This window comes from Solea senegalensis, unplaced genomic scaffold (assembly GCF_019176455.1).
Source record: "Solea senegalensis isolate Sse05_10M unplaced genomic scaffold, IFAPA_SoseM_1 scf7180000015922, whole genome shotgun sequence".
Lineage (NCBI taxonomy): Eukaryota > Metazoa > Chordata > Actinopteri > Pleuronectiformes > Soleidae > Solea > Solea senegalensis.
The window spans coordinates 11,686-24,343 of record NW_025321509.1 but is presented as its reverse complement, the minus strand read 5'-3'; the positions used below and the strand labels follow the sequence as shown (position 1 = coordinate 24,343).

Sequence of the window (12,658 nt, the reverse complement as noted above, 5' to 3'; positions counted from 1 at the left end):
AGTTTAATAAGTAGTCAAATATACAAAGACCAATGACATTTGCAGTAAGAGAAACTGTGCTGTCGTGGTAAAGAGGTTTATTTTCATGGACAAGCATCACCTCTCTTCCATTTTCTGGTCTGGACTGGCTGGTCTGGACTGGCTCTGTGCCCGCCTCCTCACCCACACCCGCTCCTATGAACACATAAGCCTGTCCTGCAAAACCTACACTGGCTCCCTGTCCCATACACGATCCACTTCAAGATCCTCCTCCTCACCCACAAAGCCCTGTCATCTGACAAAAACCTCTCACCTCTGCACAGGACCAAGTACCGAACAAGGAGCGACAGAGTCTTCTCCATAGCTGCCCCCTCCCTCTGGAACACACTCCCCAAACACATCCATGACCGACCAAACCCGTCCAGCTTCAAATCACACCTTAAAAACAAATCCACTTTTCATCTATGACATTAGCTATTTGTTCTCTGATTCTCATCTGTCGTCTGTTTATTCTCTTTTTTCACTTATTTGTATGTACTCCAGCTTTAAAAGCGCTGTATAAATGAAATGTGTTATTATTGTTATTATAATAAAAGAAGACTTCAAACTTATCTTCTCCTTTTTATTCCACCCTGTGTTGTTTTATTTTTGTATTTTTATGTCTTTACTTTTTAAATGTTATTTTCCTTTTATTGTGAAGCACTGCTGCAATTCTCTTACAAATAAAGTTTATTATTATGGTTATTATATTCATAATAATAATAATGAAAATAACTAGTACCGTGCACGGTTCTGAAGGGGTTTGAGCTGAAGCACGCGAGTCGCCGTGTACCCACGCCTCCTCGTGCACACCGAGCATGTTCATCCAACTCACGCGGTACACGTGTTCAGGGAAGTTCCCTTGTCACACATATCAAGTTTTGTGCAGATCAGACAATGTTAGACTTTACTTCCTGTAGGGAGGTTATCTTTTGACATGTTCAGGACAGGTCTGGGGTCCCACATACCAAGTTTTAGTTGAATACAACAATCCCTGTTAGAGCAGCATCAAAAACTGTAAATATAATTCTGTCTGCCGTCACCAGGGGGCGCTGTTTTTGAAATGGAATATTTTCATATAGACGTGTTCAGGGCAGGACTATCATCAATCCTGGCATGTTTGGTTCAGATCGGACCAGGATTGGCGCTGTTTTCAAAATGTACCGTTTCAGCAAGATAGTCGTCTTCAGCAACTAACCATCATCAATCATAGCAAGTTTGGTTGGGATCAGACCTTCCATCGCGAAGTTATAAGAGTTTCATTTACTTTGGCGCCCCCTATCTCGTACACCATGCGACATTTTAAAGGAGACATATTATACCCTATTTCCCCCATTAAAATAGTTCCCTGGTGGCCTAATGAACATGTCAGTGACATGCTTTGGTCAAAATACCATAAGGATGAAGCACCATAGCAGTTCAATAACCCTGCTAAACCCGCCCCTTTCAGAACGCTCAGTTTTGTGCATGGTCCCTTTATATGCAAATGAGACACAGGCAAACACACACCCACTTCTTCCAGGGGGTTTCTGATTTGTCCTCTTTACAGCGCTCACTCACTCAGCTCCTGTTCCCTCCCCTCATTCCTCTCCCCCTCCCTCCACTAGTTCTCTGACAATATCAACATGGCAGCATGTGCAGAAAACAGCGAGAGTGTCGTCACAGGAAGAGACGTCCTACATAAGGATGGAGCCGAACACTGTCCAACTGTAAATCAGTTAAAAACACTTAGGGACAGCACCACTGATCAACTGCTGATCGCTGCATAAACCGCTGCTGTATGTGACTGTATCAGACTGAGTCTGTGCTCCGGTCATGGAGGACGTACTGAACAAATATGTTTAATTAGGAAGTGTCAGAATGGTCAGTTATGACCTCTATGTGACCTTTTCTTAACAATGTGTGTGTTTGTACGTCCCCTGACTAAATACGGCGACCGCTGGCCACAGTCTGATGTGAAGTGGTGCGAACACACGAACACACGTTTGCTGACTTTATCCGGCACATTAGCATCATATATAAAATCCTCTGTAAAACACTGTGCTCCACTGTGCAGCCACCAACAGCACACTTGTCCCTCCGCATTGACATAATACCGCTCTTCCTCCCTCGCCTGCACTCTCGCAGGGACAAGGTGGAGCTAAGGTGGAGCTCGCGAAGTAAACTTACTGGTGGGTGGTAACATTCGCGGTGAAATGCGCATGCTGCCGTCATAAGCGCAGGGAATTGAACATGGAGTGTTTTATCGCCTATACTTACACTAAGCGGAACCACGAAAACATGACTGAGTATTCTTTTTCCACACTTTGGCGACTGGTAGGGCCTCCAGAGTCCCAAATATAAAAACATGGTTAAAATTTTGCATAATATGTCCCCTTTAAAAAACTTTCACTAACTTAAACTCCTCAATTGGTCCACAGTGATCTCATCAAGTTTGAAGGTGATTGCACAAAAGCTCTAGGACAAGTTTGTTCAAATACCATTGGTGTGAAACTTCAATCCAAGACAAGATGGCAGCTTTGGTTTTAGAGTTTAGGTCTCTCTGATGTTTTGACCGTCCTAACTTAATGAACGCACGGACCACGTTTCGTTCATGTGCGTTAAACCTGGTGCTCAGGTCGACCAGTTTTTGGGGGCGGAGCAGTTATTTGCCCCTCCCATTTCCAATTTGCAATGCTTTTCCACTGAACGACTTCCAGACGTAAATTTCCACGCACCTTGTGCTCGAACCGTAATTATTATGTATGTACACAAAGATTTAACTTCAACACAATTCAAAAACACTGTCACAGCGTAACACACAACAGGAAGCTATGATGTCATGTGACTTGCCACCATGACTCCTCCTCCTTTTCTACCTGAGACAAATGTTGATTTGACTCATAAAAAAATGTTCATGAAACATGAAAATGTGTGTTTGAGCAGATTTCACAACAAGAGAAGACGAGTGGCGCCATCTGCTGGTTACATCACACCATTACAGCCAATGATCCAACATACATGTTTAGATAACCATGTTTCCACTGACAGCAGGGGGTGCTCACCGTTAGCAATGACTGTGGGTCAATACACCACACAGGTGTGAGTGTGGGTGTGTGTGTCATTGTGTTCTCTCTCTCTGTCTGTCTGTCTCTCTGTCTGTCCCACAGTCTTCTGTCTCTCTCTTCTGTCCCTCAGTCCACTGTCTCTCTCTCGCTTCTGTCCCTCAGTATTCTGTCTACCTCTCCTGTCTGTCTGTCTCTTCTCTCCCTCAGTCTCTCTCTTCTGTCCCCAGTCTTCTGTCTCTCTCTCTGTGTCTGTCTCTCTCTTCTGTCCCTCAGTCTACTGTCTCTCTCTCTCGCTTCTGTCCCTCAGTATTCTGTCTTCTCTCTGTCTGTCTGCTGCTTCTCTCCCTCAGTCTGCACCAACCTCTAAGCTACTGTCCCTTATTATTCTGTCTCTCTCTGTCTGTCTCTCTGTCTGTCTGTGTCTCTCTCTTCTGTCCCTCAGTCTCTCTTTTCACCCTCCCAGTCTCTCTGTCTCTACTCTCTTCTGTCCCCTAGAATCTCTCTGTCTCTCTCTCCTCCTCTTCTGTCCTCCCAGTCTCTGCAGTAAGACACATATTGTGCTTCCACGGTGCATGTCCTTTTTTTCTCTGCTTGGAATAGCAAACTGTAATGCTGTCTGTCTCTCTCTTCTGTCCCTAAGTCTCTCTGTCTCTCTCTCTCTTCTGTCACTCAGTCTCTGCAGTAAGACACATATTGTGCTTCACGGTGCATGTCCTTTTCTCTCGCAGGACAAACTGTAATGCTGTCTGTCTCTCTCTTCTGTCCCTCAGTCTCTCTGTCTGTCTGTCTCTTCTGTCCCTCAGTCTCTGCAGTTAGACACATGTTGTGCTTCATGGTGCATGTCCTTTTCTGTCGCAGGACAAACTGTAATGCTGTCTGTCTCTCTCTTCTGTCTCTCAGTCTCTCTGTCTGTCTCTCTCTTCTGTCCCTCAGTCTCTGCAGTTAGACACATGTTGTGCTTCATGGTGCATGTCCTTTTCTGTCGCAGGACAAACTGTAATGCTGTCTGTCTCTCTCTTCTGTCCCTCAGTCTCTGCAGTAAGACACATGTTGTGCTTATGAATGTATTTGCAGAATTCAGTGTGGAAGGTTTCAGTTTGATGTTTGTCCCAATTAGAAAAGTCTTGGTTTGTTAATGGACCCCATATTTCACTACCATATAATGCAAATGGCTGGATTACTGTTATCATCCTTTACCAGCATTCACTTTCATTAACAGCACGTCGCTCTCATTTGGGTGTGTGGTGTGTGCATCCACTGTGAGAGACTGACGGGGGCGGTGACGTATTGTGTCACTTCCTGCGCTTCCACTGGTGTTACACTGTGTGTCTCCTGCTCTCTCGGCGTTTTTTATATCTACTGAAACGATCGACTGATCACTTGTTTTTATTACTAATACTAGTACTAAAAATAATACTTTCACCCGCTACTTTTGCTTAAACTCTATCGTTTACGTAGATCACGTACGGTGTTTCTTTCTTTGCTAGCGTAAAGTTAGCTTAGCAGCGATGGCTTATCTCTCCTGTGTTATGTGCCACATGTTTGTTGGCGAGGCTAGCTAAATCAGTTAGCCAGTCCCCAGTAGTTGGTGCGGACCACATAGCATTAGCTCCCTCAGCAGCTCCCGTGCAGCCGGGAGACAAACAGGGCAGCTGGGTGACTATAGTGTTAAGCCTAAGAGTCCTGTCCACCACCAACCTGTTCACACCTCAAACAAGTTTTCCCCTCTCAGCACCACACAGACTGAGAAACCAACTCTGGTAATTGGTGACTCCATCCTGAGGAACGTGAAAATAGCGACGCCAGCGACCACAGTCAGGTGTTTTCCCGGGGCCAGAGCGGGCGACATAGAGTCTTATCTGAAACTGCTGGCTACAGATAATCGTAAATTCAGTAAAGTTATTATTCACGTCGGCAGTAATGACACCCGATTACGCCAATCGGAGGTCACTAAAGTTAATGTTAAGTCTGTGTGTAGGTACGCACAATCTATGTCTGACAACGTAATCTTCTCTGGTCCTTTGCCCAATGTAACCAGTGATGACATGTATAGCCGCATGTCGTCATTCAATCGCTGGCTGTCGAGGTGGTGTCCAGAAAACAACATTGGGTTTTTAGATAACTGGCAAAACTTCTGGGGGAAACCTGGTCTCATGAGGAGAGACGGTGTCCATCCCACTTTGGATGGAGCAGCTCTCTTATCTAGCAGCTTAGGGCATTTTATTAGCCCATTTTATTAACCCATGACAATCCAGAGTTGAGACCAGGACACAGAGTTGCAGTCTTTCATGCTTCTCTGTGCTTCTTTTCGAGCAGTCACCAATTAAAAACCCCATAGAGACTGTGTCTGCCCCTCGACCTACTAAAGTAAAAACTAAAGTAAATAAATCAATAACAAACAGAAGAGGAGTTAGACATTCTAACTTAATAAAGATTAATACCAACAATAAAATAGAGTCAAATAATACCACTTTCAAATGTGGACTATTAAATATAAGGTCTCTCTCCTCAAAATCTGTTTTAATAAATGATCTTATCTCCGACAATTGTATTGATTTATTCTGTGTAACTGAAACTTGGTTACATGAAGACGATTACGTCAGTCTAAATGAATCAACTCCACCCACTCATGCTAATACCCATATTCCTAGAAGCTCAGGCCGAGGAGGAGGAGTAGCAGCCATTTTTAATACTAGATTATTAATCAATCCCAAGCCCAAACCAGGATATTCATCGTTCGAAAGCCTTATTCTTAATCTATCTTATCCTAGTTGTAAATCACAGAAACCAATTATAATAGTCACAGTTTATCGTCCACCTGCACCTTATTCAGAGTTCCTATCAGAGTTCTCTGAGTTCTTATCTGAGTTGGTGCTTAAAACAGATCAAATCATAATTGTAGGGGATTTCAACATCCATGTAGATGTTGACCGTGATAGTCTTAGCTGCGCATTTAACTCGCTGTTGGAATCAATAGGTTTTATTCAACACGTTAATAAACCAACTCATTGCCTTAATCACACCCTCGACCTTGTTTTAACTTATGGTATTGATATTGATCACTTAAACATAGTTCCTCAAAACCCTCTCCTTACTGATCATTATTTACTCACATTTAATTGTACAATAATGAACTACAATAACATAAATAAGAAATACTGTCTGATAATAATATGAATACATTCAAAGAGACAGTGCAACCTTTATTTAACTCGGTGCCATATGTCAGTACATCTGAAGGTACCTTTTGTGATTTTACTCCCGCCCTCATAGATAACCTTGTTGATAGTACAGCAGCCTCACTGCGTACTACATTAGATTGTGTTGCCCCTCTGAAAAAGAAAGTGGTGAATCAGATGAGACGAGCACCATGGTTTAACTCCAATACTCGTGCTCTTAAACAGCGTTACGTAGATTAGAAAGAAAATGGCGTTCCAGTAACCTAGAGGAACTTCATATAGCCTGGAAAGATGGTTTTGTAGCTTACAAAAAAGCCCTACACAAAGCTAGAGTTGCCTATTATTCTTCTCTAATTGAAGAAAATAAGAATAATCATAGATTTCTTTTCAGCACTGTAGCCAGGCTGACACAGAGCCACAGCTCCACTGAACCATCTATTCCTTTAACACTGAGCAGTGATGACTTTATGAACTTTTTTGTGAATAAAATAACATCAATTAGAGAAAAAATTGATCATTTCCTCCCTCATATTGGGACTGACTCACCCTCTAGCACAAAAGCTTTAGAAGCACCAGGTGCACAGTTAGACAGTTTCTCCCCTATAGATCTCCCTGAGTTAACATCATTAGTTTCATCATCTAAGCCATCAACCTGTCAGTTAGATCCTATCCCCACCAAACTGTTTAAAGATGTGTTTCCTTTAATTAACAACTCTATATTAACTCAAATTAATCTATCCTTATTAACTGGATATGTGCCCCAAACGTTTAAAGTAGCAGTTATTAAACCCCTTCTAAAAAAAGCGACCCTTGACCCAGATATTTTAGCTAATTACCGACCGATATCTAATCTTCCCTTTGTCTCTAAAATCTTAGAAAAGGCTGTTGCCAATCAATTATGTGAATATCTGCGCATTAATGGCCTGTTTGAAGATTTTCAGTCAGGTTTTAGATTAAACCATAGCACAGAAACGGCACTAGTTAAAGTTAGTAATGATCTTCTCTTGGCGTCAGATAATGGTCTAGTTTCTTTACTTGTCCTGTTAGATCTTAGTGCTGCATTTGACACCATTGATCACAATATTCTACTGCAGAGATTGGAGCAGACTCTTGGTATCACAGGTGCTGCCCTCTGCTGGTTTAAATCATACTTATCTGATAGATTCCAGTTTGTTCACGTTAATGATAAAGCCTCATTACAAACACAAGTTAATTGTGGAGTTCCACAAGGCTCAGTGCTTGGGCCTATACTTTTTACCTTATATATGCTTCCTCTAGGGAACATTATTAGAAAGCATAACATACACTTTCATTGTTATGCAGATGACACACAGCTATATCTATCGATGAGGCCGGATGAAATAAATCAGGTTGTTCAACTCCAGGAATGTCTCAGAGACATTAAGTCCTGGATGACCTGTAACTTTCTACTTTTAAACTTTTATACTCGGCCCTAAACACCTCAGAGAAAAACTTTCTGCCCACATTGTCACTTTAGATGACATCACCCTGGCTTCCAGTTCCACTGTGAGGAACCTTGGAGTTACTTTTGACCAGGAAATGTCATTTGATTCACACATAAAACTAATTTCCAGAACAGCCTTCTTCCACCTGCGGAACATTATGAAAATTAGAAACATTCTGTCTTTACAGGATGCTGAAAAACTAGTTCATGCTTTTGTTACATCTAGATTAGATTACTGTAACTCCTTATTAGCAGGATGTTCTAACAAGTCTGTTAGAATCCTTCAGTTAATTCAAAATGCTGCAGCACGAGTTCTGACAGGAACTAGAAAGAGAGACCACATAACTCCAGTGTTAGCTTCTCTACACTGGCTCCCCATACAGTTTAGAATTAAATTTAAAATCCTCCTCCTCACGTACAAAGCACTTAATGGTCAGGCCCCTTCATACCTGAAAGACCTAGTCTTACCCTATCATCCTAATAGACCACTTAGGTCACAAAATACAGGTTTACTTGTGGTTCCCAGAGTCTGTAAGAGTAGAATGGGAGGCAGAGCCTTTAGCTACCAGGCTCCTCTCCTGTGGAACCAGCTTCCAATGATAGTTCGGGAGGCGGACACTCTCTCTGTATTTAAAGTTAAACTTAAAACTTTCCTTTTTGATAAAGCTTATAGTTAGAGCTGGTTCAGGGAAACCTAAACCATCTCTTAGTTATGCTGCTATAGAACTAAACTGCTGGGGGATTTTCCTGTGGTACACGCACATTCACTCTCTCACACTCAGCATTTGATTATGACTTTTTATATGTCATTAACCTTGTCTCTTTCTCTCCCTAGTTTGTGTCTTTCCTTCCTTCCCTCTCTCTCTCTCTGTATTCTCATCATGCAGGTTGCAGGATCAAGATCCAGTTTCCGAGGCTACGCTCATCGTCACCATTATTATTATTTTGTAAATTAAAAAGTCGATATCAGTAACTGTATAAATTTGTAACCTGATACAGTTGTTGTGTATCTGCTGCTGGTCTCCCTCTCTCTCTTCTGTCTCTCCCTCATCTCCCTCTTGTCCTTTCTCTCCCCCCATTTTCTGTCCCCCACCTCTCCACTATCCCCCATTTTTCCTTTCACCCCAACCGGTCGAGGCAGATGACCGCACATCTCTGAGCCTGGTTCTGTCAGAGATTTCTTCCTGTTAAGAGGGAGTTTTTTCTCTCCACTGACGCCTAGTGCTTGCTCATTGTGTGAACTGTTGGGGGTCTCTGCTCTCTTTGATGTTGTCTATGTACAGTGCCTTGAGATAATGTATGTTATGATTTGGCGCTATACAAATAAAATTGAATTGAATTGAATTGAATTAAACCATAGCACAGAAACAGCACTAGTTAAAGTTAGTAACTCAGATAATGGTCTAGTTTCTTTACTTGTCCTGTTAGATCTTAGTGCTGCATTTGACACCATTGATCATGATATTCTACTGCAGAGATTGGAGCAGACTCTTGGTATCACAGGTGCTGCCCTCTGCTGGTTTAAATCATACTTATCTGATAGATTCCAGTTTGTTCACGTTAATGATAAAGCCTCATTACAAACACAAGTTAATTGTGGAGTTCCACAAGGCTCAGTGCTTGGGCCTATACTTTTTACCTTATATATGCTTCCTCTAGGGAACATTATTAGAAAACATAACATACATTTTCATTGTTATGCAGATGACACACAGCTATATTTATCAATGAGGCCGGATGAAATAAATCAGGTTGTTCAACTCCAGGAATGTCTCAGAGACATTAAGTCCTGGATGACCTGGTGTGGTGTTGTAGTTTTTATAACGTTACTAGTTGTTGCAACAGCATGTGAAAAAAAAACACTAATATAGCACTAAGCACTATAAGCACTAATATGAAACAACTAATCGATTATTAATCGATTACTAAATTAATCAACAACTATTTTGATTATTAATCAGTTTGAAGCTTTTTTCATGATTAAAACAAGATTTCTGATTGTTTAAGCTTCTTAAATGTGAGTATTTTCTTCATTTATTTGCTCTGATAACAAAGAGAATCATTTTGTTTGTTGACAAAACAAGACATTTGAGAACATCATCATTTACATCATTTTGACATTTACATCATTTTGACAAACACTGACCAACATTTTTCAAGGTTTTCTGAGATTAATTGATGAATCGAGAAAATAATCGACAGATGAATCGATTATGACAATAATCGTTAGTTGCAGCTCTACTATATATATTACATTATTTACAGCGAGGATTTTCCCTGGGGGAAAGAGTTCTTGTGTCTGGATATTTGGGTGTACAGGGTTCTGTGGTGTGCTGGTCTGCAGAGATGTTTCCTGCCAGTTTAACACCAATGATGGTCTCTGCAGTCCTGATGGTCCGGTTCAGTCTGTTCCTGTCCAGTTTGGAGTCTGATCCAAACCAAACAATGATAGAGGTGCAGAGAACAGACTGAACCGCTGCCATGTAGAACTGGAACAGCAGCTCCTGACCCAGGAAGTACAACCTCTGCTGGGCCCTCATGATCATGGGGTCAATGTTGGGTTTCCACTTCAGGTCCTGGGAGGACACTGCTTTGATTTACATTCATTTCCTGGAGACTTAATCCTAATCCTAACCTTAAAACACATCTTCACCTTAAAATATCTCTATCATGGTTGCTTTCCGGACTCTCTTAAAGAGGCCAGAGTGACCCCCCTCCTTAAAAAACCCACCCTTGACCCGTCTGAAGTAAATAACTACAGACCTGTCTCTCTTCTTCCTTTTCTCTCCAAAACTCTGGAGCGCGCTATCTTTAATCAACTCTCCTCCTACCTTCACCAGAACAACCTTCTTGATCCTCTTCAGTCTGGTTTTAAAGCAGGTCACTCAACCGAAACTGCTCTTCTTGCTGTCACTGAGCAACTCCACTGCTAAATGACATGTAATGTAATGTAATAATGTAAAAATGTAGTCATTTACGTTATGGTGACTTTGCTTTTTGTCCCCACAAGGAAGACAAGTCCCCATAATGTGATTGTAAACAGGTTTAGGCCCCCACATCATTAGTAAAACTTGCACACTCTCTCTCTCAGGGTTTTCTCAGGAGGGGTGAGTGTGGGAGGAGGGATCTTCTTTGTGCAGTCTCCCTCATTTCCCTCATCCACGCCTCCTCCTCCTCTTTTATCCTGGTCTTGTAGGCGTTTGTGGCTCCACAGTTTCACAGCGTCTCAGAGAGCTGGAGCGTCACATGGTAAGAACACACTGAACAACACTGAAACTGTTGCTGCTGATTCTTCTATGAATCAGAGGAACAAGTTCTGCTTTTGTGTCTTTTTGTTTCAAAGAATTATCATGAAACACCATCAGATTTAGTTTGAGTGTGTGTGTGGTTTGTAAAAACAAAACAAACAAATCACACACACACGCACGCACACACATACACACGCGCACGCGCACACACACACACACACACAAACAGTATGTTGTCATGTCTGTCTCCAGCCAACATGAAAGTCCTTCACTGCAGCCTCCTCCTCCTCTTCCTCCTCCTCTTCCTCACTGAGGCCAAACCTCGCCAGCCTGCATCCACGCCTCCGCCCGCTCAGAGAGCGAGGAACCGCTCAGTGCCCGTGTCTGGACGACTGACCACGGAGGAGGGACATCGCTGTGTCTGGCAGACATCAGGAGACGTCATGGTGAACCTGCAGGTGAACTGCAGCACGGACACACCAAGTCAGCACAGGTGAGCAGAGACAGTCAAGAGACACACGATATCTACGTCACATGTTCATGTCGTTATCTCACTGTGAGACTGACTTTTGCTGCCCTCGTGTGGTCACTTTGTGTCACTGAATCCAAATGAAGGACTTCAAACTCTGAAGTGACAAAATCAGACATTAGAACTTAGTGATGGAGGTGTGTGTGTGTGATGTTAAAACCACTGGTTTTCTCTCTGGACTTTGGTGTGGGAGAGTGAGTGATTTACAAACTTCAAATTCCTGTTGGAAAAGTCAAACAGTGAGATAAAGACATGAAGCAAAATGAACTGTCTGATCACTTGTGAAAATAACGTAGAGAGTTTCCTCGTCTTCTGTTTCCTTCGTGTCCTTGTTTCCTCTGCTCTTACAGGTACTGGTGCCATTATGCTGGTGAACCACACCTGTGTCAGGTGTACGTCGTCAAGTCCAGTCAGTACTGGAAACAGCTGGTGAGCAAACTGAAGAAGAGGCCGAACGCCTGCGAGGGAGAGAAAGTCCTGAAAGCCCAAACGTGTAAGAATGCACCGGCTGAGGCTCACATGAAGCTCGTCCAGCACAGCGGCAACATGCAGAGGACGAGAGGGAGGACACGGACGAGGACAGATGTCATGCAGCTGCAGGAGAGTTACTGCAGCGATAAATGGAAATCCATCTGCTCCTTCTTCCTCGGGTTCTTTGAGGGAAATGAAATGTAGTAAAGTAAAGTAAAACAGGAAACTGAAATGAAAAATACTTTAGTACATTTCAAAAATAAAAGGTTTAGTTTCTGTAAAAATGTGGAAAAAAATTTAAATAAACTGTGTTTTCAGTCGTCATGTGTTCACAAAGTTAATGTTAACAGCGGTGACTGGATTATTGTTGTCTTCAGCACCTTAAAGAGATTCTTTCAGTTTGTTCACAAAACTTTGAACAAAGACTAAACTTGTGTGTTTACAGTAATGTAAAGAACTGTAAAAAAAGAAATAAATCATATTATATTATATATTATATCTAACCCTGAACTTCGGCTGGGCGATATGGACCAAAACTGATGTTGCGATATTTTTTGTTTGAATGGCGATATGCGATATTATAATGATATTTTGAACAAAATGGATTAGCTCGCTAGCTCACTGGTTGGCCGCTCAGCTGAGAGCTGAAACCCGGCGTCCAGAGTGTACAACACCCGGAGACCAGAGCCTCGGTGTCGGAC

General features: G+C 42.3%; 1 protein-coding gene across 1 annotated transcript; it reads left to right on the top strand.

The window, feature by feature from the left end:
- The first annotated feature begins 10,902 nt into the window (after positions 1 to 10,902).
- On the top strand, positions 10,903 to 12,406 carry fgfbp3 (fibroblast growth factor binding protein 3). Its single transcript, XM_044017852.1, has 3 exons — positions 10,903 to 10,958; positions 11,210 to 11,450; positions 11,837 to 12,406. Exons 2-3 carry the CDS (start codon positions 11,215 to 11,217, stop codon positions 12,159 to 12,161), a joined length of 561 nt encoding a protein of 186 aa, XP_043873787.1. The 5' UTR covers positions 10,903 to 10,958; positions 11,210 to 11,214; the 3' UTR covers positions 12,162 to 12,406.
- Positions 12,407 to 12,658: the final 252 nt, after the last annotated feature.

Excerpts from the sequence above, each read along its gene's own strand:
- fgfbp3 (XM_044017852.1), top strand. The coding sequence starts at position 11,215 with ATGAAAGTCCTTCACTGCAGCCTCCTCCTCCTCTTCCTCCTCCTCTTC. Across the intron at positions 11,451-11,836 it reads GACACACCAAGTCAGCACAG|GTACTGGTGCCATTATGCTG; the intron begins GTGAGCAGAGAC and ends CTGCTCTTACAG.